This window comes from Xenopus tropicalis, chromosome 3 (genome assembly GCF_000004195.4).
Source record: "Xenopus tropicalis strain Nigerian chromosome 3, UCB_Xtro_10.0, whole genome shotgun sequence".
Classification (NCBI taxonomy): Eukaryota; Metazoa; Chordata; class Amphibia; order Anura; family Pipidae; genus Xenopus; species Xenopus tropicalis.
Genome location: NC_030679.2, coordinates 144,463,702 through 144,485,838, shown reverse-complemented (window position 1 = coordinate 144,485,838; position 22,137 = coordinate 144,463,702). Strand labels below are relative to the sequence as shown.

General features: G+C 57.1%; 1 protein-coding gene and 1 non-coding gene across 4 annotated transcripts; one reads left to right on the top strand and one right to left on the bottom strand.

Moving 5' to 3' along the window:
• Nucleotides 1-2,398: 2,398 nt before the first annotated feature.
• trnal-aag lies at nt 2,399-2,480 on the bottom strand. The gene has a single exon. It is a non-coding gene; the product is annotated as a tRNA-Leu (tRNA).
• Nucleotides 2,481-2,723: 243 nt separating this feature from the next.
• Nucleotides 2,724-21,846, top strand: ctc1 (CTS telomere maintenance complex component 1). Of its 3 annotated transcripts, XM_031897664.1 has the most exons (24): nt 2,724-2,813; nt 2,981-3,120; nt 9,569-9,824; nt 9,917-10,125; nt 10,225-10,360; nt 11,166-11,459; nt 11,540-11,668; nt 11,794-12,020; nt 12,129-12,309; nt 12,401-12,553; nt 12,693-12,801; nt 14,254-14,332; nt 14,450-14,762; nt 15,896-15,985; nt 16,518-16,619; nt 16,709-16,773; nt 17,310-17,410; nt 17,495-17,657; nt 17,960-18,031; nt 18,107-18,251; nt 19,631-19,692; nt 20,642-20,807; nt 21,123-21,249; nt 21,591-21,846. In XM_031897664.1, the coding sequence occupies exons 1-24, from the start codon at nt 2,784-2,786 to the stop codon at nt 21,728-21,730; spliced, it is 3,489 nt and encodes a 1,162-aa protein (XP_031753524.1). In that variant the 5' UTR covers nt 2,724-2,783; the 3' UTR covers nt 21,731-21,846.
• The last annotated feature ends 291 nt before the right edge of the window (nt 21,847-22,137 follow it).

Here is a 22,137-nt window from a genome sequence, read left to right as displayed (position 1 = left end):
AGGGGCAGAGGGCATACCCCGGCAGATAGGGGGCAGCAGGGAATATTACGGAGGGGCAGAGGGCATACCCTGGCAGATAGGGGGCAGCAGGGAATATCATGGAGGGGCAGAGGGCATACCCTGGCAGATAGGGGGCAGCAGGGAATATCATGGAGGGGCAGAGGGCATACCCTGGCAGATAGGGGGCAGCAGGGAATATCACGGAGGGGCAGAGGGCATACCCTGGCAGATAGGGGGCAGCAGGGAATATCACGGAGGGGCAGAGGGCATACCCTGGCAGATAGGGGCAGCAGGGAATATCATGGAGGGCAGAGGGCATACCCCGGCAGATAGGGGGCAGCAGGGAATATTACGGAGGGGCAGAGGGCATACCCCGGCAGATAGGGGGCAGCAGGGAATATCATGGAGGGGCAGAGGGCATACCCTGGCAGATAGGGGGCAGCAGGGAATATCATGGAGGTGAGAGGGCATACCCTGGCAGATAGGGGGCAGCAGGGAATATCATGGAGGGGCAGAGGGCATACCCTGGCAGATAGGGGGCAGCAGGGAATATCACGGAGGGGCAGAGGGCATACCCTGGCAGATAGGGGGCAGCAGGGAATATCACGGAGGGGCAGAGGGCATACCCTGGCAGATAGGGGGCAGCAGGGAATATCATGGAGGGGCAGAGGGCATACCCTGGCAGATAGGGGGCAGCAGAGAATATCATGGAGGGGCAGAGGGCATACCCTAGCAGATAGGGGGCAGCAGGGAATATCATGGAGGGGCAGAGGGCATACCCTGGCAGATAGGGGGCAGCAGGGAATATCATGGAGGTGAGAGGGCATACCCTGGCAGATAGGGGGCAGCAGGGAATATCATGGAGGTGAGAGGGCATACCCTGGCAGATAGGGGGCAGCAGGGAATATCATGGAGGTGAGAGGGCATACCCTGGCAGATAGGGGGCAGCAGGGAATATCATGGAGGGGCAGAGGGCATACCCTGGCAGATAGGGGGCAGCAGGGAATATCATGGATGGGCAGAGGGGCATACCCTGGCAGATAGGGGGCAGCAGGGGAATATCATGGAGGGGCAGAGGGCATACCCTGGCAGATAGGGGGCAGCAGAGAATATCATGGAGGGGCAGAGGGCATACCCTGGCAGATAGGGGGCAGCAGAGAATATCATGGAGGGGCAGAGGGCATACCCTGGCAGATAGGGGGCAGCAGGGAATATCATGGAGGGACAGAGGGTATACCCCGGCAGATAGGGGGCAGCAGAGAATATCATGGAGGGGCAGAGGGCATACCCTGGCAGATAGGGGGCAGCAGGGAATATCATGGAGGGGCAGAGGGCATACCCCGGCAGATAGGGGGCAGCAGAGAATATCATGGAGGGGCAGAGGGCATACCCTGGCAGATAGGGGGCAGCAGAGAATATCATGGAGGGGCAGAGGGCATACTCCGGCAGATAGGGGGCAGCAGGGAATATCATGGATGGGCAGAGGGCATACCCTGGCAGATAGGGGGCAGCAGGGAATATCATGGAGGGGCAGAGGGCATACCCTGGCAGATAGGGGGCAGCAGGGAATATCATGGAGGGGCAGAGGGCATACCCTGGCAGATAGGGGGCAGCAGAGAATATCATGGAGGGGCAGAGGGCATACCCTGGCAGATAGGGGGCAGCAGAGAATATCATGGAGGGGCAGAGGGCATACCCTGGCAGATAGGGGGCAGCAGGGAATATCATGGAGGGGCAGAGGGCATACCCCGGCAGATAGGGGGCAGCAGGGAATATCATGGAGGGGCAGAGGGCATACCCTGGCAGATAGGGGGCAGCAGGGAATATTACGGAGGGGCAGAGGGCATACCCCGGCAGATAGGGGGCAGCAGGGAATATCATGGAGGGCAGAGGGCATACCCCGGCAGATAGGGGGCAGCAGGGAATATTACGGAGGGGCAGAGGGCATACCCCGGCAGATAGGGGGCAGCAGGGAATATCATGGAGGGGCAGAGGGCATACCCCGGCAGATAGGGGGCAGCAGGGAATATCATGGAGGGGCAGAGGGCATACCCTGGCAGATAGGGGGCAGCAGGGAATATCATGGATGGGCAGAGGGCATACCCCGGCAGATAGGGGGCAGCAGGGAATATCATGCAGGGGCAGAGGGCATACCCCGGCAGATAGGGGGCAGCAGGGAATATCACGGAGGGGCAGAGGGCATACCCTGGCAGATAGGGGGCAGCAGGGAATATCATGGAGGGGCAGAGGGCATACCCTGGCAGATAGGGGGCAGCAGGGAATATCACGGAGGGGCAGAGGGCATACCCTGGCAGATAGGGGGCAGCAGGGAATATCATGGAGGGGCAGAGAGCATACCCTGGCAGATAGGGGGCAACAAAAAGCATAAAAGCTTGCTTGGCAGCGGTGGGATTCGAACCCACGCCCCCGAAGAGACTGGAGCCTTAATCCAGCGCCTTAGACCGCTCGGCCACGCTACCAGTTAGTAAATAAGACAAATCATTTCCACAAAGTGTTTTTGTATAGCGATATATCATATTGTACGTGTGTATAATACGGGCCTTGCGATTAGTCGCACCATATAGGCCCCCGGATAATAATCCCGTTACCGCGCCGGGTCCCGGCTGCAGCCGCACAGCCCTAAGCGCAAAAGGCGCCTGTGCTTGTAGTTCCGCGGTACGGCCACACGGTGTCGCTGCGCGCCTTCTATTTACTTCCGCCAGAGAGCAATAGGGACGGGTGACGCCATTCCCGCTTGTTTTGCCAGTACTTCCCCAGCGCACATGGGCAGTGAGCGGCCTGCGGGCCCCCGGGTGAGTGTTTTACCCCAACACAGGGGGGAGCTCTCTCACTGTGGGGCAGTCACTCTGGCAATGGGTTTCTCCCATTTACACTTCTTGCCCCTGCCCGGGGAACAGAGAGGGTTTCCCCCCGGTACCGGGTGTAGGTGCCCTGATCATGTGATCTCCCTTGTGCCCAGGTTGCCCAGTGGCTGGAGTGTGCCCAGCAGCATGCCCGGGACTGCCTGTGGGAAGGAGAGGGGTCGCCGCCCCCTGATCTAACGGAGAACCTTATCCGCTGCCTGAGCCGCCACTGCCCCCAGCTGCCCCTCAGCTACAGGTACCAACCCCTGCCAGTCTCTATACTGCCCCTCAGCTACAGGTACCAACCCCTGCCAGTCTCTATACTGCCCCTCAGCTACAGGTACCAACCCCTCCAGTCTCTATACTGCCCCTCAGCTACAGGTACCAACCCCTGCCAGTCTCTATACTGCCCCTCAGCTACAGGTACCAACCCCTGCCAGTCTCTATACTGCCCCTCAGCTACAGGTACCAACCCCTCCAGTCTCTATACTGCCCCTCAGCTACAGGTACCAACCCCTGCCAGTCTCTATACTGCCCCTCAGCTACAGGTACCAACCCCTGCCAGTCTCTATACTGCCCCTCAGCTACAGGTACCAACCCCTGCCAGTCTCTATACTGCCCCTCAGCTACAGGTACCAACCCCTGCCAGTCTCTATACTGCCCCTCAGCTACAGGTACCAACCCCTGCCAGTCTCTATACTGCCCCTCAGCTACAGGTACCAACCCCTGCCAGTCTCTATACTGCCCCTCAGCTACAGGTACCAACCCCTGCCAGTCTCTATACTGCCCCTCAGGTACAGGTACCAACCCCTGCCAGTCTCTATACTGCCCCTCAGCTACAGGTACCAACCCCTGCCAGTCTCTATACTGCCCCTCAGCTACAGGTACCAACCCCTGCCAGTCTCTATACTGCCCCTCAGCTACAGGTACCAACCCCTGCCAGTCTCTATACTGCCCCTCAGCTACAGGTACCAACCCCTGCCAGTCTCTATACTGCCCCTCAGGTACAGGTACCAACCCCTGCCAGTCTCTATACTGCCCCTCAGCTACAGGTACCAACCCCTCCAGTCTCTATACTGCCCCTCAGCTACAGGTACCAACCCCTGCCAGTCTCTATACTGCCCCTCAGGTACAGGTACCAACCCCTGCCAGTCTCTATACTGCCCCTCAGGTACAGGTACCAACCCCTGCCAGTCTCTATACTGCCCCTACCCCTGCCAGTCTCTATACTGCCCCTCAGCTACAGGTGCCAACCCCTGCCAGTCTCTATACTGCCCCTCAGCTACAGGTACCAACCCCTGCCAGTCTCTATACTGCCCCTCAGCTACAGGTACCAACCCCTGCCAGTCTCTATACTGCCCCTACCCCTGCCAGTCTCTATACTGCCCCTCAGCTACAGGTACCAACCCCTGCCAGTCTCTATACTGCCCCTCAGCTACAGTACCAACCCCTGCCAGTCTCTATACTGCCCCTCAGCTACAGGTGCCAACCCCTGCCAGTCTCTATACTGCCCCTCAGCTACAGGTGCCAACCCCTGCCAGTCTCTATACTGCCCCTACCCCTGCCAGTCTCTATACTGCCCCTCAGCTACAGGTACCAACCCCTGCCAGTCTCTATACTGCCCCTCAGGTACAGGTACCAACCCCTGCCAGTCTCTATACTGCCCCTACCCCTGCCAGTCTCTATACTGCCCCTCAGCTACAGGTACCAACCCCTGCCAGTCTCTATACTGCCCCTCAGCTACAGGTACCAACCCCTGCCAGTCTCTATACTGCCCCTCAGCTACAGGTACCAACCCCTGCCAGTCTCTATACTGCCCCTCAGCTACAGGTACCAACCCCTGCCAGTCTCTATACTGCCCCTCAGCTACAGGTACCAACCCCTGCCAGTCTCTATACTGCCCTCAGCTACAGGTACCAACCCCTGCCAGTCTCTATACTGCCCCTCAGCTACAGGTACCAACCCCTGCCAGTCTCTATACTGCCCCTCAGCTACAGGTACCAACCCCTGCCAGTCTCTATACTGCCCCTCAGCTACAGGTACCAACCCCTGCCAGTCCCTATACTGCCCCTCAGCTAAAGGTACCAACCCCTCCAGTCTCTATACTGCCCCTCAGCTACAGGTACCAACCCCTGCCAGTCTCTATACTGCCCCTCAGGTACCAACCCCTGCCAGTCTCTATACTGCCCCTCAGCTACAGGTACCAACCCCTGCCAGTCTCTATACTGCCCCTCAGCTACAGGTACCAACCCCCGCCAGTCTCTATACTGCCCCTCAGCTACAGGTACCAACCCCTGCCAGTCTCTATACTGCCCCTCAGCTACAGGTACCAACCCCTGCCAGTCTCTATACTGCCCCTCAGGTACAGGTACCAACCCCTGCCAGTCTCTATACTGCCCCTCAGGTACAGGTACCAACCCCTGCCAGTCTCTATACTGCCCCTCAGCTACAGGTGCCAACCCCTGCCAGTCTCTATACTGCCCCTCAGCTACAGGTGCCGATCCCTGCCAGTCTCTATACTGCCCCTCAGCTACAGGTACCAACCCCTCCAGTCTCTATACTGCCCCTCAGCTACAGGTACCAACCCCTGCCAGTCTCTATACTGCCCCTCAGCTACAGGTACCAACCCCTGCCAGTCTCTATACTGCCCCTCAGCTACAGGTGCCAACCCCTGCCAGTCTCTATACTGCCCCTCAGCTACAGGTACCAACCCTGCCAGTCTCTATACTGCCCCTCAGCTACAGGTACCGACCCCTGCCAGTCTCTATACTGCCCCTCAGCTACAGGTACCAACCCCTGCCAGTCTCTATACTGCCCCTCAGCTACAGGTACCAACCCCTGCCAGTCTCTATACTTGCCCCTCAGCTACAGGTACCAACCCCTGCCAGTCTCTATACTGCCCCTCAGCTACAGGTACCGACCCCTGCCAGTCTCTATACTGCCCCTCAGCTACAGGTACCAACCCCTGCCAGTCTCTATACTGCCCCTCAGCTACAGGTACCAACCCCTGCCAGTCTCTATACTGCCCCTCAGCTACAGGTACCAAACCCCCGCCAGTCTCTATACTGCCCCTCAGCTACAGGTACCAACCCCCGCCAGTCTCTATACTGCCCCTCAGCTACAGGTACCAACCCCTGCCAGTCTCTTATACTGCCCCTCAGCTACAGGTACCAACCCTGCCAGTCTCTATAACTGCCCCTCAGGTACCAACCCCTGCCAGTCTCTATACTGCCCCTCAGCTACAGTACCAACCCCTGCCAGTCTCTATACTGCCCCTCAAGCTACAGGTACCAACCCCTGCCAGTCTCTATACTGCCCCTCAGCTACAGGTACCAACCCCTGCCAGTCTCTTACTGCCCCTCAGCTACAGGTACCAACCCCTGCCAGTCTCTATACTGCCCCTCAGCTACAGGTGCAACCCCTGCCAGTCTCTATTACTGCCCCTCAGCTACAGGTGCCAACCCCTCCAGTCTCTATACTGCCCCTCAGCTACAGGTACCAACCCCTGCCAGTCTCTATACTGCCCCTCAGCTACAGGTGCCAACCCCTGCCAGTCTCTATACTGCCCCTCAGCTACAGGTGCCAACCCCTGCCAGTCTCTATACTGCCCCTCAGCTACAGGTACCAACCCCTGCCAGTCTCTATACTGCCCCTCAGGTACAGGTACCAACCCCTGCCAGTCTCTATACTGCCCCTCAGCTACAGGTACCAACCCCTGCCAGTCTCTATACTGCCCCCTCAGCTACAGGTACCAACCCCTGCCAGTCTCTATACTGCCCCTCAGCTACAGGTACCAACCCCTGCCAGTCTCTATACTGCCCCTCAGTACAGGTACCAACCCCTGCCAGTCTCTATACTGCCCCTCAGCTACAGGTACCAACCCCTGCCAGTCTCTATACTGCCCCTCAGCTACAGGTACCAACCCCTGCCAGTCTCTATACTGCCCCTCAGCTACAGGTGCCAACCCCTGCCAGTCTCTATACTGCCCCTCAGCTACAGGTACCAACCCCTGCCAGTCTCTATACTGCCCCACAGCTACAGGTACCAACCCCTCCAGTCTCTATACTGCCCCTCAGCTACAGGTACCAACCCCTGCCAGTCTCTATACTGCCCCTCAGCTACAGGTACCAACCCCTGCCAGTCTCTATACTGCCCCTAGCCCTGCCGGTCTCTATACTGCCCCTAAACCTGCCAGTCTCTATACTGCCCCTAGCCCTGCCAGTCTCTATACTGCCCCTAGCCCTGCCAGTCTCTATACTGCCCCTAGCCCTGCCGGTCTCTATACTGCCCCTAGCCCTGCCGGTCTTCTATACTGCCCCTCAGCTACAGGTACCAACCCCTGGCCAGTCCTATACTGCCCCTAGCCCTGCCGGTCTCTATACTGCCCCTAAACCTGCCGGTCTCTATACTGCCCCTAGCTCTGCCGGTCTCTATACTGCCCCTAAACCTGCCGGTCCCTATACTGCCTCTAGCCCTGCCGGTCTCTATGCTGCCCCTAGCCCTGCCGGTCTCTATACTGCCCCTAGCCCTGCCGGTCTCTATACTGCCCCTAGCCCTGCCGGTCTCTATACTGCCCCTAAACCTGCCGGTCTCTATACTGCCCCTAGCCCTGCCAGTCTCTATACTGCCCCTAGCCCTGCCAGTCTCTATACTGCCCCTAGCCCTGCCAGTCTCTATACTGCCCCTAGCCCTGCTGGTCTCTATACTGCCCTTAGCCCTGCCGGTCTCTATACTGGCCCCTAAACCTGCCAGTCTCTATACTGCCCCTAGCCCCACCGGTCTCTATACTGCCCCTAGCCCTGCCGGTCTCTATACTGCCCCTAGCCCTGCCGGTGTCTATACTGCCCCTAGCCCTGCCGGTCTCTATACTGCCCCTAGCCCCGCCGGTCTCTATACTGCCCCTAAACCTGCCGGTCTCTATACTGCCCCTACCCCTGCCGGTCTCTATACTGCCCTTAAACCTGCCGGTCTCTATACTGCCCTTAAACCTGCCGGTCTCTATACTGCCCCTAAACCTGACGGTCTCTATACTGCCCCTAAACCTGCCAGTCTCTATACTGCCCCTAGCCCTGCCAGTCTCTATACTGCCCCTAGCCCTGCCAGTCTCTATACTGCCCCTAGCCCTGCCAGTCTCTATACTGCCCCTAGCCCTGCCAGTCTCTATACTGCCCCTAGCCCTGCCAGTCTCTATACTGCCCCTAGCCCCACCGGTCTCTATACTGCCCCTAGCCCCACCGGTCTCTATACTGCCCCTAGCCCTGCCGGTCTCTATACTGCCCCTAGCCCTGCCGGTCTCTATACTGCCCCTAGCCCCGCCGGTCTCTATACTGCCCCTAGCCCACCGTCTCTATACTGCCCCTAGCCCTTGCCGGTCTCTATACTGGCCCCTAGCCCTGCCGGTCTCTATACTGCCCCTAGCCCTGCCGGTCTCTATACGGCCCCTAGCCCCACCGGTCTCTATACTGCCCCTAGCCCCGCCGGTCTCTATACTGCCCCTACCCCACCTGTCTCTATACTGCCCCTAGCCCCGCCTGTCTCTATACTGCCCTAGCCCCACCTGTCTCTATACTGCCCCTAGCCCCGCCTGTCTCTATACTGCCCCTAGCCCCGCCGGTCTCTATACTGCCCCTAGCCCCACCTGTCTCTATACTGCCCCTAGCCCCGCCGGTCTCTATACTGCCCCTAGCCCCGCCGGTCTCTATACTGCCCCTAGCCCCGCCGGTCTCTATACTGCCCCTAGCCCCGCCGGTCTCTATACTGCCCCTAGCCCCACCTGTCTCTATACTGCCCCTACCCCCGCCGGTCTCTATTACTGCCCCTAGCCCCGCCGGTTCTCTATACTGCCCCTAGCCCCACCTGTCTCTATACTGCCCCTAGCCCCGCCGGTCTCTATACTGCCCCTAGCCCCACCTGTCTCTATACTGCCCCTACCCCCGCTGGTCTCTATACTGCCCTTAGCCCCGCCGGTCTCTATACTGCCCCTACTTCCGCCGGTCTCTATACTGCCCCTAGCCCCGCCGGTCTCTATACTGCCCCTAGCCCCGCCGGTCTCTATACTGCCCCTAGCCCCGCCGGTCTCTATACTGCCCCTACCCCCGCCGGTCTCTATACTGCCCCTAGCCCCGCCGGTCTCTATACTGCCCCTAGCCCCGCTGGTCTCTATACTGCCCCTAGCCCCGCCGGTCTCTATACTGCCCCTAGCCCTGCCGGTCTCTATACGGCCCCTAGCCCCGCCGGTCTCTATACTGCCCCTACCCCCGCCGGTCTCTATACTGCCCCTAGCCCCGCCGGTCTCTATACTGCCCCTAGCCCCGCCGGTCTCTATACTGCCCCTAGCCCCGCCGGTCTCTATACTGCCCCTAGCCCTGCTGGTCTGTATACTGCCCCTAGCCCTGCCGGTCTCTATACTGCCCCTAGCCCTGCCGGTCTCTATACTGCCCCTAGCCCTGCCGGTCTCTATACTGCCCCTAGCCCTGCCGGTCTCTATACTGCCCCTAGCCCCACCTGTCTCTATACTGCCCCTAGCCCTGCCGGTCTCTATACTGCCCCTAGCCCTGCCGGTCTCTATACTGCCCCTAGCCCCGCCGCTCTCTATACCGCCCCTGGTGGTGCCAGTTACAATAAAACATAAGCCCCTTTGTGTATCCCTGTGCTGTTCCATTACAATGTGCCCCTGCTAATTACCTGCCCCCCATCTCTTGCAGTTTCACCCCAATCTCCCAGCTGCTGGCCTTCCAGCACTCCCCCTGTGTCTCCCTATTGGGCTGGAGCACTGAGCGTTATAAGAGGTGGTGCCAAGAACAGGTGGAGCTGAAGGAAGCCACACCCTCTCCTAACAAGCCCCTCCCCAGAGTTCACCTGCTATTGGTGGGGTACATCACGGATCTTCCTCCTGGGGAGAGTGCAAAGCATGATGGGAACTTGTATGTGAGGGACAGGAGCGGCTGTATTCCCTGTGAGGTGAGTGACTCCCTCATTAATTCAGGATATTGTGGCCCCTCAGGTGGGGCCCCGCCCATCCCTACACTAAGCCCCGCCCTGTTCCTTTCCAGGTGTTGCACTTTGACCTGTCCTGCCTGGGGGCGCTGGTGGTGCTGCCATGTTGGTCGTACATCGTTCCCCAGGCCAAAGGCTCAGGGGGCGGGTACCTGGAGATCATTTCCCCCCCGGAGCCCATCGTGCCCCCCCCTGTCAGAGAGACCCCGCCGGAATGTGTTCCCCCCCTCACACCCCACCGTGCGTCTGCGCTGCTAAAGGACAGGTAAAGGGGAGGGGACAGGTAAAGGGGCGGGGCAATGGGGCACAGCCCTTCCCATGTTCCTTTGCTCTGTATTCCCCTCTCCCCATTCTCCCCCCACAGGCTGCAGCCCAGGCCCCCCCGGGTCACTGTCACCGGCCGGGTGTCTCGCGTCACCTCCCTCCTCAGCATCCGACACAAAACCTTCTTCTTCTTCTTCCTCCAGGATCAGCGGGAATGTGTCCCTGTTATAGTGCAGGTGATTATGGGCTGTGTCACCCTGCAGGGGGCGGGGCAAACCCAGCTCCTCCCTTCTGTGTCGCTTTCTCTGTGTCACCCTGCAGGGGGTGGGGCAAACCCAGCTCCTCCCTTCTGTGTCACTTTCTCTGTCTGTACCCTGCAGGGGGTGGGGCAAACTCAGTTCATGCCCTTCTGTGTCCCTTTCTGTGTCTGTGTCACCCTGCAGGGGGCGGGGCAAACTCAGCTCCTCCCTTCTGTGTCCCTTTCTGTGTCTGTGTCACCCTGCAGGGGGCGGGGCAAACTCAGCTCCTCCCTTCTGTGTCCCTTTCTCTGTCTGTGTCACCCTGCAGGGGCGGGGCAAACTCAGCTCATGCCCTTCTGTGTCCCTTTCTCTGTCTGTGTCACCCTGCAGGGGCGGGGCAAACTCAGCTCCTCCCTTCTGTGTCCCTTTCTCTGTCTGTGTCACCCTGCAGGGGCGGGGCAAACTCAGCTCCTCCCTTCTGTGTCCCTTTCTCTGTGTCACTGCAGGGGGCGGGGCAAGCCCAGCTCCTCCTTTCTGTGTCGCTCTCTTTGTGTCACCCTGCGGGGGGCGGGGCAAACTCAGCTCCTCCTTTGTGTCACCCTGCAGGGGGCGGGGCAAACTCAGCTCCTCCTTTATGTCCTTTCTGTTGCTCCCTCTGTCTGTGTCACCCTGCAGGGGGAGGGGCAAACTCATATCTCCTTCTGTCTGTGTCACCCTGCAGGGGGCGGGGCACTCTCACAGCTCCTCCCTTGAGCCCCTGGCACGTATGTCTCACTGTGTTCCTTTGTTCCAATGGCGGCAGGTTTCCCCCAGGCTGAGCTGGTACCACGCCCTACGTGTGGGCGAGACGTACACGGTGACATCACTCTCTGTCTCCTCCCTGCGTGGCTCCTCCCATCAGGTTTTCGCCGTCACCTCCTCTTCCTGTCTCCTTTCAAGCCCAGAGTTCCCCCTGCCTGACCCCGTGTCCCCCGCTGAGGAGATTAGTGGGTGCAGCCCCCCCGGCCATGTTGGGCAGGAGATACAGGAGGAGCGGTCGTACCAACAGAAGGCGATGGGGGTAGGGGAAAAGCAGGCCAAGACTCTGACCTATCAGGTGAGGGACAGACCACCTCCTATTGGTTTGGCTTTGCCCATCCCCCTTAGCGTTTCCCTTATTCCGTTTCTCTCCTGTAGGGGGTGCTGACCCGAGTTGTAGACCCGCGGGCGGGATTATATGAGCTGGACGGGAAGGTGATGCTGTGCACGGCCTACCTGCAGCTGCTGAATGGGGGGCGGGGCCTGAGAGAGGGGGCCGGAGTGGAGGTGAGAGTCTAATCCAGTGTTGCCATGGCTACTCCAGTTTAACTGTCATGGCACCCTTAACGTCAGGTCCCCATTTATTTTGGTCAGGTCAGGCTTAATCCAATTAACCGTCTGTCTCTCTTTAGATATCGGACACGCACCTCCAGCAGTCTCCCAGCCCTCTCTTCCCTCCCATCGTCCTATCGTGCTGTCTCAGGAGCAGGTTGAGGGTCACCCAGTTTTCGCGGCTTTGCACCCCGTTATCGCCCGTCTCTACGGCCGGAAACCTCCACCTTCACCTCCAGTTCCGCTATCACCTGAGACTGCCCGAGTACCTGTGGGCCTGTGATGTCTCCAGGAGACTGCAAGAGAAGTAATGTGGGGGGGCACCAAGAGAGCTAAGCTTAGCAGTCTCTTTGGGGGTTCAGGCAATGGGTGAGTTCTGATTGGTTGGACATCTCTTGCCCTGGTCCCCCCGCAGGCTGTGCCCGTCTCTGGTGAAGCCGCGGTGCCTACAGGGGTCACTCGGTGCCGGACCCCCCGGCGTCACAGAGAAGCTGCTGTCCGAGACGCTCTCGTCTTTCTCCGCGTCGGGGCCGAGGTGCGAGCGAGACCTACAGGGAGAGATCCTGAAGGAGCCTCATGAGTGCCCCCTGCGAGAGGTAGGAGAGCGGGAACGGGGGGTGAGCGGCTGTAGGAGAAGGGGAAATTGGGGTCCCCCCCCCCCTAACAGAAAACTCTCCTCTCTGTCAGTATTCTCCCCTCTCCCCGCCCTGGAGTCTCCCCGCACTCTCGCTTCTCCAGTCTGTGGTCTCGGACTCCCGGTACCTTCGGGCGGAGGAGTCTACTCGCTCTCTGCGATGGACCCATCACTCCCTGCAACCCCAAGAACTTCGCCCCAGTCTGGTGAGTGTGTGTTATAGCCCCGCCCCCTCCCATTATAGAGTGTAAAAGGTTTACTTCTCCTTTAATACCAGGAAGCCCTTCCCTTTCTCTATATGATATTCTCGTATCTTATTTCTCTTTTATGTCTCTTCTCCCCCAGCGACTCCTTGGGGTTCTCCATGCGTCTCCCTCGGGGCGCCTTGTGCTAAAGGATCAGTCGGCGTCTGTCCCCTGCCTGGTGTTGCCCCGGCCGCCCAGTGCCTGGATAGGTAAGTGACCCCCCCTGTTCCCATATAATGAGCTGGTCCCATCTCTCCCCTGTTCCCATACAATGAGCCAGTCCCTGTAGCAGGTCCCATCTCTCCCCTGTTCCCGTATAATGAGCCGGTCCCTATATCAGGTCCCATGTAATGAGCCGGTCCCTATAGCAGGTCCCATATAATGAGCCGGTCCCTATAGCAGGTCCCATATAATGAGCCGGTCCCTATAGCAGGTCCCATATAATGAGCCGGTCCCTATAGCAGGTCCCATATAATGAGCCGGTCCCTATAGCCGGTCCCATATAATGAGCCAGTCCCTATATCAGGTCCCATGTAATGAGCCGGTCCCTATAGCAGGTCCCATATAATGAGCCGGTCCCTATAGCAGGTCCCATATAATGAGCCGGTCCCTATAGCAGGTCCCATATAATGAGCCGGTCCCATATCATGAGCCGATCCCTATAGCAGGTCCCATATAATGAGCCGGTCCCTATAGCATGTCCAATATAATGAGCCGATCCCTATAGAAGGTTCCATCCCTCCCCTGTTCCCATATAAAGAGCCAGTCCCTATAGCAGGTCCCATATAATGAGCCGGTCCCTATAGCAGGTTCCATATAAAGAGCCAGTCCCTATAGCAGGTCCCATATAATGAGCCGGTCCCTATAGCAGGTCCCATATAATGAGCCGGTCCCATATAATGAGCCGATCCCTATAGCAGGTCCCATATAATGAGCCGGTCCCTATAGCAGGTCCCATATAATGAGCCGATCCCTATAGCAGGTCCCATATAATGAGCCGGTCCCTATAGAAGGTTCCATCCCTCCCCTGTTCCCATATAAAGAGCCAGTCCCTATAGCAGGTCCCATATAATGAGCCGGTCCCTATAGCAGGTCCCATATAAAGAGCCAGTCCCTATAGCAGGTCCCATATAATGAGCCGGTCCCTATAGCAGGTCCCATATAAAGAGCCGGTCCCTATAGCAGGTCCCATATAATGAGCCGGTCCCTATAGCAGGTCCCATATAATGAGCCGGTCCCTATAGCAGGTCCCATATAATGAGCCAGTCCCTATAGCAGGTCCCATATAATGAGCCGGTCCCTATAGCAGGTCCCATATAAAGAGCCAGTCCCTATAGCAGGTCCCATATAATGAGCCGGTCCCTATAGCAGGTCCCATATAATGAGCCGGTCCCTATAGCAGGTCCCATATAATGAGCCGGTCCCTATAGCAGGTCCCATATAATGAGCCGGTCCCTATAGCAGGTCCCATATAAAGAGCCGGTCCCTATAGAAGGTTCCATCCCTCCCCTGTTCCCATATAAAGAGCCAGTCCCTATAGAAGGTTCCATCCCTCCCCTGTTCCCATATAATGAGCCGGTCCCTATAGCAGGTCCCATATAATGAGCCGGACCCTATAGCAGGTCCCATATAATGAGCCGGTCCCTATCCCCCAACGCCAGGCTGTACCATAGAGGTGTGCCACTACAGGCTGCTCGGCGAGACTGCCCAGGACACGGAGAAGGGGACGAGCAGCACAATGTAAGGTTCTGTCTCTCTATATTTCCGTATAATGATGATGTGACACTGAGCTTTCCCTTTGGAATGTTCCATTTTTAACTCTTTGTTGTGTTTTTTTAACCCCCCCCCCCAAACCAGTACATATGTTCAGTTTCTATTGAGCGATGCCCGAATCCTACACCTGCCCCACGACTGCCCCACGTGCCCCCCCGCTGCCTCCCTCCTGCCCCGACCCTGTAAGCTGCCCAAGCTGGACGGGCCCAGTGCCAGCCGACTCTTCCTGGTGAGGGGGGTAGAAGGACTCGTGCCCATTCCGGGCCATGACGGGGGGTTCCAGTTTCAGGCCCAGGCTGTGTGGCTGGGGGCACCGGAACTACTCACCGGGCAAGTAACTGAGCGAGAGGAGGAACAGAGAGCATCATGGGACGAGGAACATAGACCCTTAACTAAGGTAAAGAGACAGACATGGTGACACTCAGATGTGATCTACCTGTCCCCCCGACCCTCTCTCACACCCCCTGCCTCTCTCACACCCCCCGTCTCTCTCACACCCCCCGTCTCTCTCACACCCCCCGTCTCTCTCACACCCCCCGTCTCTCTCTCTCCCCTTGTCTCTCTCTCCCCTTGTCTCTCTCACCCCCTGTCTCTCTCTCCCCCTGTCTCTCTCCCCCCCCCCCTGTCTCTCTCTCTCCCCGTCTCTCTCTCTCCCCTTGTCTCTCTCTCCCCTTGTCTCTCTCTCCCCTTGTCTCTCTCTCCCCTTGTCTCTCTCACCCCCTGTCTCTCTCCCCCCCACCGTCTCTCTCACCCCCCCTGTCTCTCTCTCCCCTTGTCTCTCTCTCACCCCCTGTCTCTCTCTCCCCCTGTCTCTCTCTCCCCCTGTCTCTCTCTCCCCCTGTCTCTCTCCCCCCCCTGTCTCTCTCTCTCCCCTTGTCTCTCTCACCCCCTGTCTCTCTCACCCCCTGTCTCTCTCACCCCCCTGTCTCTCTCACCCCCTGTCTCTCACCCCCTGTCTCTCTCACCCCCTGTCTCTCTTCCCCCCCTGTCTCTCTCCCCCCATGTCTCTTTCCCCCCGTCTCTCTCTCTCTCTCTCCCCCCCCATCTCTCTCCCCCCCCGTCTCTCTCTCCCCCCATCTCTCTCCCCCCCCGTCTCTCTCTCCCCCTGTCTCTCTCCCCCCCCCCGTCTCTCTCTCTCCCCGTCTCTCTCTCACCCCCTGTCTCTCTCACCCCCTGTCTCTCTCACCCCCTGTCTCTCTCACCCCCTGTCTCTCTCTCCCCCTGTCTCTCTCCCCCCCCCCTGTCTCTCTCTCTCCCCGTCTCTCTCTCTCCCCTTGTCTCTCTCTCCCCGTCTCTCTCTCTCCCCTTGTCTCTCTCTCCCCTTGTCTCTCTCACCCCCTGTCTCTCTCCCCCCCACCGTCTCTCTCACCCCCCAGTCTCTCTCTCCCCCCGTCTCTCTCTCCCCCCCCCGTCTCTCTCCCCCCCTGTCTCTCTCACCCCCTGTCTCTCTCCCCCCCCCCCGTCTCTCTCACCCCCCCAGTCTCTCTCCCCCCCCAGTCTCTCTCACCCCCTGTCTCTCTGCTCCCGCAGGTCCTGCTCCTTTTCTGCCATTCCGCTGCCCGATGGTTCCATTTCCTTCAGCCCAACAGGGTGTATCGTCTCATCGCAACCGGGGAGAAGGTATCGATTGCTTCTGTCACTGTGTCACCCTGGTGGGGGAGGGGCCGACCCGCTGTCACTGTGTCACCCTGCTGGGGGAGGGGCCAACCCGCTGTCACTGTGTCACCCTGCTGGGGGAGGGACAGACCCGCTGTCACTGTGTCACCCTGCTGGGGAGGGGCCGACCCGCTGTCACTGTGTCACCCTGCTGGGGGAGGGGCCGACCCGCTGTCACTGTGTCACCCTGCTGGGGGAGGGGCCGACCCGCTGTCACTGTGTCACCCTGCTGGGGGAGGGACAGACCCGCTGTCACTAGGTCACCCTGCTGGGGGAGGGACAGACCCGCTGTCACTGTGTCACCCTGCTGGGGGAGGGACAGACCCGCTGTCACTGTGTCACCCTGCTGGGGGAGGGACAGACCCGCTGTCACTAGGTCACCCTGCTGGGGGAGGGGCAGACCCGCTGTCACTGTGTCACCCTGCTGGGGGAATATATATGGACGCTGTATGGGCATTTGTATCCAATCACATTTGTCGCGCTTCCCCTTTAAAAGGACCTGGAGATATTTCACCGGCAGCCGGAAGATTCCGTGCAGATGTCCAGTTGCCCCGTGTGCTTCAGGATTCCCTGTGAGTGGGCCCTGCGGGATGTGAAGGTACCTGCCCTGTTTTACCCCCCCCCCCCCGGCTGTGTCTGGCCATTGGCCGAGCTGCCCGTGGTGCTGACAGAATGCTTTATACACAGGCCCCCGACCCCCCACCTTGGCCGCGGGAGGAGCCGCTCTCGGTAGATCAAGCGCTGAAAAGCAGGTGAAGGATTTTATATTTTTGATATGAAGGGGAAATAAACCTAATCCTGTTGTACACACTTACACCTACTTGCAGAAGTATCTGCCACTCAGCTCCGGCCAGTCACAAGGGGGTGCAGTTGCACTGGGGTCTGCGGGTGATACCAACTCTAGTAATGCTTAGGGGCCTATTTATGCGTCAGTATTGAGCAGAATAATAAAACATAGTAAGTTAGGTTGAAAAAAGACACATGTCCATCATGTTCAACCTTAATGCCTATATATAACCTGCCTAACTGCCAGTTGATCCGAGGAAGGCGAAAACCCCATCTGAAGCCTCTCTAATTTGCCGCAGGGGGGGAAAAATTCCTTCCTGACTCCAAGATGGCAATCACAGTAACATACATAGTAACATAGTAAGTTAGGTTGAAAAAAGACACACATCCATCACGTTCAACCATAATGCCTATATATAACCTGCCTAACTGCCAGCTGATCCCGAGGAAGGCGAAAACCCCATCTGTACCCTGTCTAATTTGCTGTCCCCCCCCCCCCCAGCTCTGCGGGTTCTCTCCTCAACGTGACCGGCGTGGTGACCCACCGTACCCTGTGTGATGCCCAGAACACCCGTATGTTCCCCCCAAGCGGCACCATTACTGGTAAGTACCATTTACCCCTCAAACTCCCCCCCCCCCACACTAAGCCATGTCAGTGGTTTCTCCCATTCTGTCCCCCCTCCTCAGAGTCCTTCCTCCCACATGGCGTCTCCCTCAAGGTCACCGTGGCAGAGTTGGACCGTCAGGCTGCGCTGTCTGTTTATATGAACCCGGCCGGGGGCCCTTACTGCCTGGGGCTGCTGCCAGGGGCCACAATATTAATACAAGGCTTAGAGAGGAAAATATCCAGGTAACGTTACCTCTCCACGTTTCATTCTCTGTCCTTCTTCAGGAGAAGCCTTGCCCTTCCCTTTAGGGCGAAGCCACACAGAGCTACTTAGTAGCAGCAACTTTTTAATTTTTAAACTCCAGACAATACTGAGAGTTGCCTCTGCTAAACACACGTAGAGACAATTATCAGTAAATGATCAGCATTGTCTGTTTTAGTAGCGGCTACTAGTAGCTCCGTGTGTCTTCCCCCTTAGACTTTGTGCTGTGTAAATGCAGTCATGTGACCGTATTCCATCCAATGCCGTTCCTATCTCTCCCCAGGGCCGGCGCCGTGTACCTGCGCAGTGTGCCCGTCACCTGTGTGCGTGTCCTGAGCGCCCCGGCGGAGAGCAAGTAAGTGGGCAAATGGGGCAATTAGGGGGGTAATTGCCCTATGTATGAAATGAATACATTTTCTCCCCTGCACAGTGAATGTCTCCTCGTGCCCAAGTTCACCCTCTTCTCTGAGCTGCCGAGGTCACTGATCCCCCACCGTGCCGTTTGCTCCATCGCGTGTGTGCTGAGCGTGACGCTGGCGTGGGTCTGCGCCGCCTGTGAGGACGTGTTTAGGGCAGTAAGTGCCCCTGAGTCTTGTATGGGGGAATGTATGGGGGGATGTATGGGGAATGTATGGGGAATGTATGGGGAATGTATGGGGGAATGTATGGGGGAATGTATGGGGAATGTATGGGGAATGTATGGGGGGATGTATAGGGGAATGTATGGGGAATGTATGGGGGGAATGTATGGGGGAATGTATGGGGAATGTATGGGGGGATGTATGGGGAATGTATGGGGGATGTATGGGGAATGTATGGGGGGATGTATGGGGAATGTATGGGGAATGTATGGGGGATGTATGGGGGGATGTATGGGGAATGTATGGGGGAATGTATGGGGAATGTATGGGGGGATGTATGGGGAATGTATGGGGGATGTATGGGGAATGTATGGGGGGATGTATGGGGAATGTATGGGGGAATGTATGGGGAATGTATGGGGGGGATGTATGGGGAATGTATGGGGGAATGTATGGGGAATGTATGGGGAATGTATGGGGGGATGTATGGGGAATGTATGGGGAATGTATGGGGAATGTATGGGGAATGTATGGGGGATGTATGGGGAATGTATGGGGGAATGTATGGGGAATGTATGGGGAATGTATGGGGGGATGTATGGGGAATGTATGGGGGATGTATGGGGGAATGTATGGGGAATGTATGGGGGGATGTATGGGGAATGTATGGGGGATGTATGGGGAATGTATGGGGGGATGTATGGGGAATGTATGGGGAATGTATGGGGGATGTATGGGGGAATGTATGGGGATGTATGGGGGATGTATGGGGAATGTATGGGGGATGTATGGGGAATGTATGGGGAATGTATGGGGGATGTATGGGGAATGTATGGGGAATGTATGGGGAATGTATGGGGGGATGTATGGGGAATGTATGGGGGAATGTATGGGGAATGTATGGGGGAATGTATGGGGAATGTATGGGGGATGTATGGGGAATGTATGGGGGAATGTATGGGGGATGTGGGAATGTATGGGGGAATGTATGGGGAATGTATGGGGGAATGTATGGGGAATGTATGGGGATGTATGGGGAATGTATGGGGATGTATGGGGGAATGTATGGGGGATGTATGGGGAATGTATGGGGGAATGTATGGGGGAATGTATGGGGAATGTATGGGGGATGTATGGGGGAATGTATGGGGAATGTATGGGGAATGTATGGGGAATGTATGGGGGAATGTATGGGGGAATGTATGGGGAATGTATGGGGGAATGTATGGGGAATGTATGGGGGATGTATGGGGGAATGTATGGGGGAATGTATGGGGGAATGTATGGGGGATGTATGGGGAATGTATGGGGAATGTATGGGGAATGTTCGTTCCTCCTCGTGTCGGGGCCAATGTTGCTCTTGTCTCTCCCAGGGCCACTGCAGCCGATCCTCATCCTGCACGTCCCAGTCCGGAGTGTTCCGTGCCAAAGCCTGGTGAGACTACTTCTATACCCAGCCAATCAGATTTTTCCATTTGTTCCGCTAACCAGTCAGGGCTCATTGCTGATTGGCTGCTTTAGGTTAAATAAACCCCATTGCTGATTGCAGGGTCGGACTTGGGGGTGCAGGGCCCACCAGGGCTCCTGCCCCAGGGACCCTGCAAGTGCCCCCGCCGACCGTGTCCCCTAACCCTCCCCCCCCCCCCCTGGGGCCCCCCTAACACCTGCAGGGTCCCCAACCCGACATTGTCACCTAAGCTTGTGTAAATTTAACGCATCAGGGGAGGAACAGTCGGGCAGAGGGGGCGCCGGCAAGGGTCCGGTCTGGGCCGCCAGGGCCCACCGGGTTTTTTCCCGGTGTCCCATTGGCCCAGTCCGACCCTGGCTGATTGCATGACCCCAAAGGCCATAAACAGAAGGGGTGTAACCTGGCGGCCCGGGGGTGTGTCACTTTGTAGGGAGGCGTGGCCACCTAACTGGTAAAGGGGTTGTTCAACTTGCAATTAACTGTTAGTATAATGTAGACATATAATATAGACATGGATATTCTCTGAAAATTTGCAGTTGGTCTTCATTTTTTTTTTCAGTTATTTAGCTTTTTGTTTAGCAGCTCTCCAGTTTGGAATTTCAGCAGCTGTCTGGTTTCTAGGGGCTTGGTTACCTTAGCAACCCGGCAGCGGTGGGAATGAGAAACTGAAATATGAATAGAAGGGGGAATAAATAGAAATATAAGTAATGACAATAAATTGTAGTTTATTGGCTGCCGGGGTCAGTGACCCCCGTGTGAAAGCTGGAGCGATTTAGACGAAGAAGGCAAATGATTAAAAAAACTATAGAAAATAAATAATGAAGACCAAGTGCAAAGTTGCTAGGAATGGTACAGTCTCTAACGTACTATCTTAAAGGCAAACCGCCCCTTTAATGACCTATTCCCGTCGTTTCAGGGTGAAAGCGGAGGACGGCTCGGGGGAGGCGCATATACAGCTACAAGACGGGGCGCTCCTGGCAGCACTGGGGGTCCCGCAGGGTCTCTGGGAGGCTTTGCAGGGTCGAGTTCTCTCTCGAGGGGAGGTCAGGGTGCAGAATCGGGGGCGCAACTATGAGGTGCCGGTGAGTGTACATTTGGGGGCTCGGAAGCTAATCCCTAGCGGGGGTGACGTAGGGCCCCCCGAGTTTGCTTCTGGGTTACTGGGGTGCCTCTTGTAATGCCAGCATTAGGGAATACAAAGGGTAAGTATACCCACAGGAATAGGCCAGCTTGTAGCCAATCAGAGCACTAGAACAAGTCTAGAACAACCTGTAGAGGATCAGAACCATAGAAGGTCCACAAGTCAGAAGAGCAAAGACACATACAGAGGGTTCATATCCCCATACAGGACCAGACTTGGTACATTAACCTCCTGTTTTGCCTTCACTCCGTTTCAGGGTGAAATGCGCAGCGAGGACGCTCTCTCCTGCTACGTGAGCCACCTCGTTTCTCGCCCTGCCGTCTCGCGGCCTCTGATCCTGACGTTTAAGCAGCTCGCTGCCTCTAGCAGGCCCCTCCCAGCAGGTAGGCTGTGGCGCCAGTGGTGGGATGACCAATGAAAATACTGTAAATCATAAATGGACGTTTATCTGCATGGTGAGGTTGGCCACATACCTAGAAATGATTGGTTGGAATGCTGAATGGCACTTCCTGTCCATCCTGTTCCAGGTTGTCTGGTCACTCCCCCAAATACTTACCAATTGAGGTGGGCGGCCCACTGTTTGACCAGGTTTTTCCATGTGGAGTCATTATCGGGGGCCTATACATGGACCGTTGCTAATACGCAGTACAGGGGAATTGGCTGTAGCCAGTGTGAGCACGTGTTGTGTCCATATTTAACACCCGTCTTCTTCATCCTCCTCCAGAGCCTTCACATTTGAGGCGGTTCACCCGGGGGGAACGAGATTACATGACGCACGTGCCTCCGCCCCCCACACTCATCTGTCTGGGGCTGGAAGAAGTAGAGCCCGGGACCCTGTGCCGCCTGATCCAAGAACGCAACTAAATGATATATATATATATACACCTTTGGTAATATCTGTATATTCACCCGTAAGGGGCGAGTATTAGATGATACAATGATATTTATTGAATAAAAATATTAACAGTGTTGTTTCCTAATGGGTTGTGCAAATATAGTCTCATGGAACCTACTAGGGGCTTCTTCTAGAGAACCTGCTCATAGATAAGAAGAGCCTCCTCTTGGACACAAAATGGTTCTCCTTGAGTACCCTCTAACTGGATGGCACACTGAGATCTTCTAGATGGTAAAATGGTCTCCTAATGGGTAGTGCAAGGGTCTACTTCTAGCTTACCTTCCCATGGACGAGAATAGCCTCCTTATGGACACCAAAAGGTTCTCCTTAAGTATGGTTTGGGGGCACTGAGAGCAACATCCAAGGGGTTGGGGAG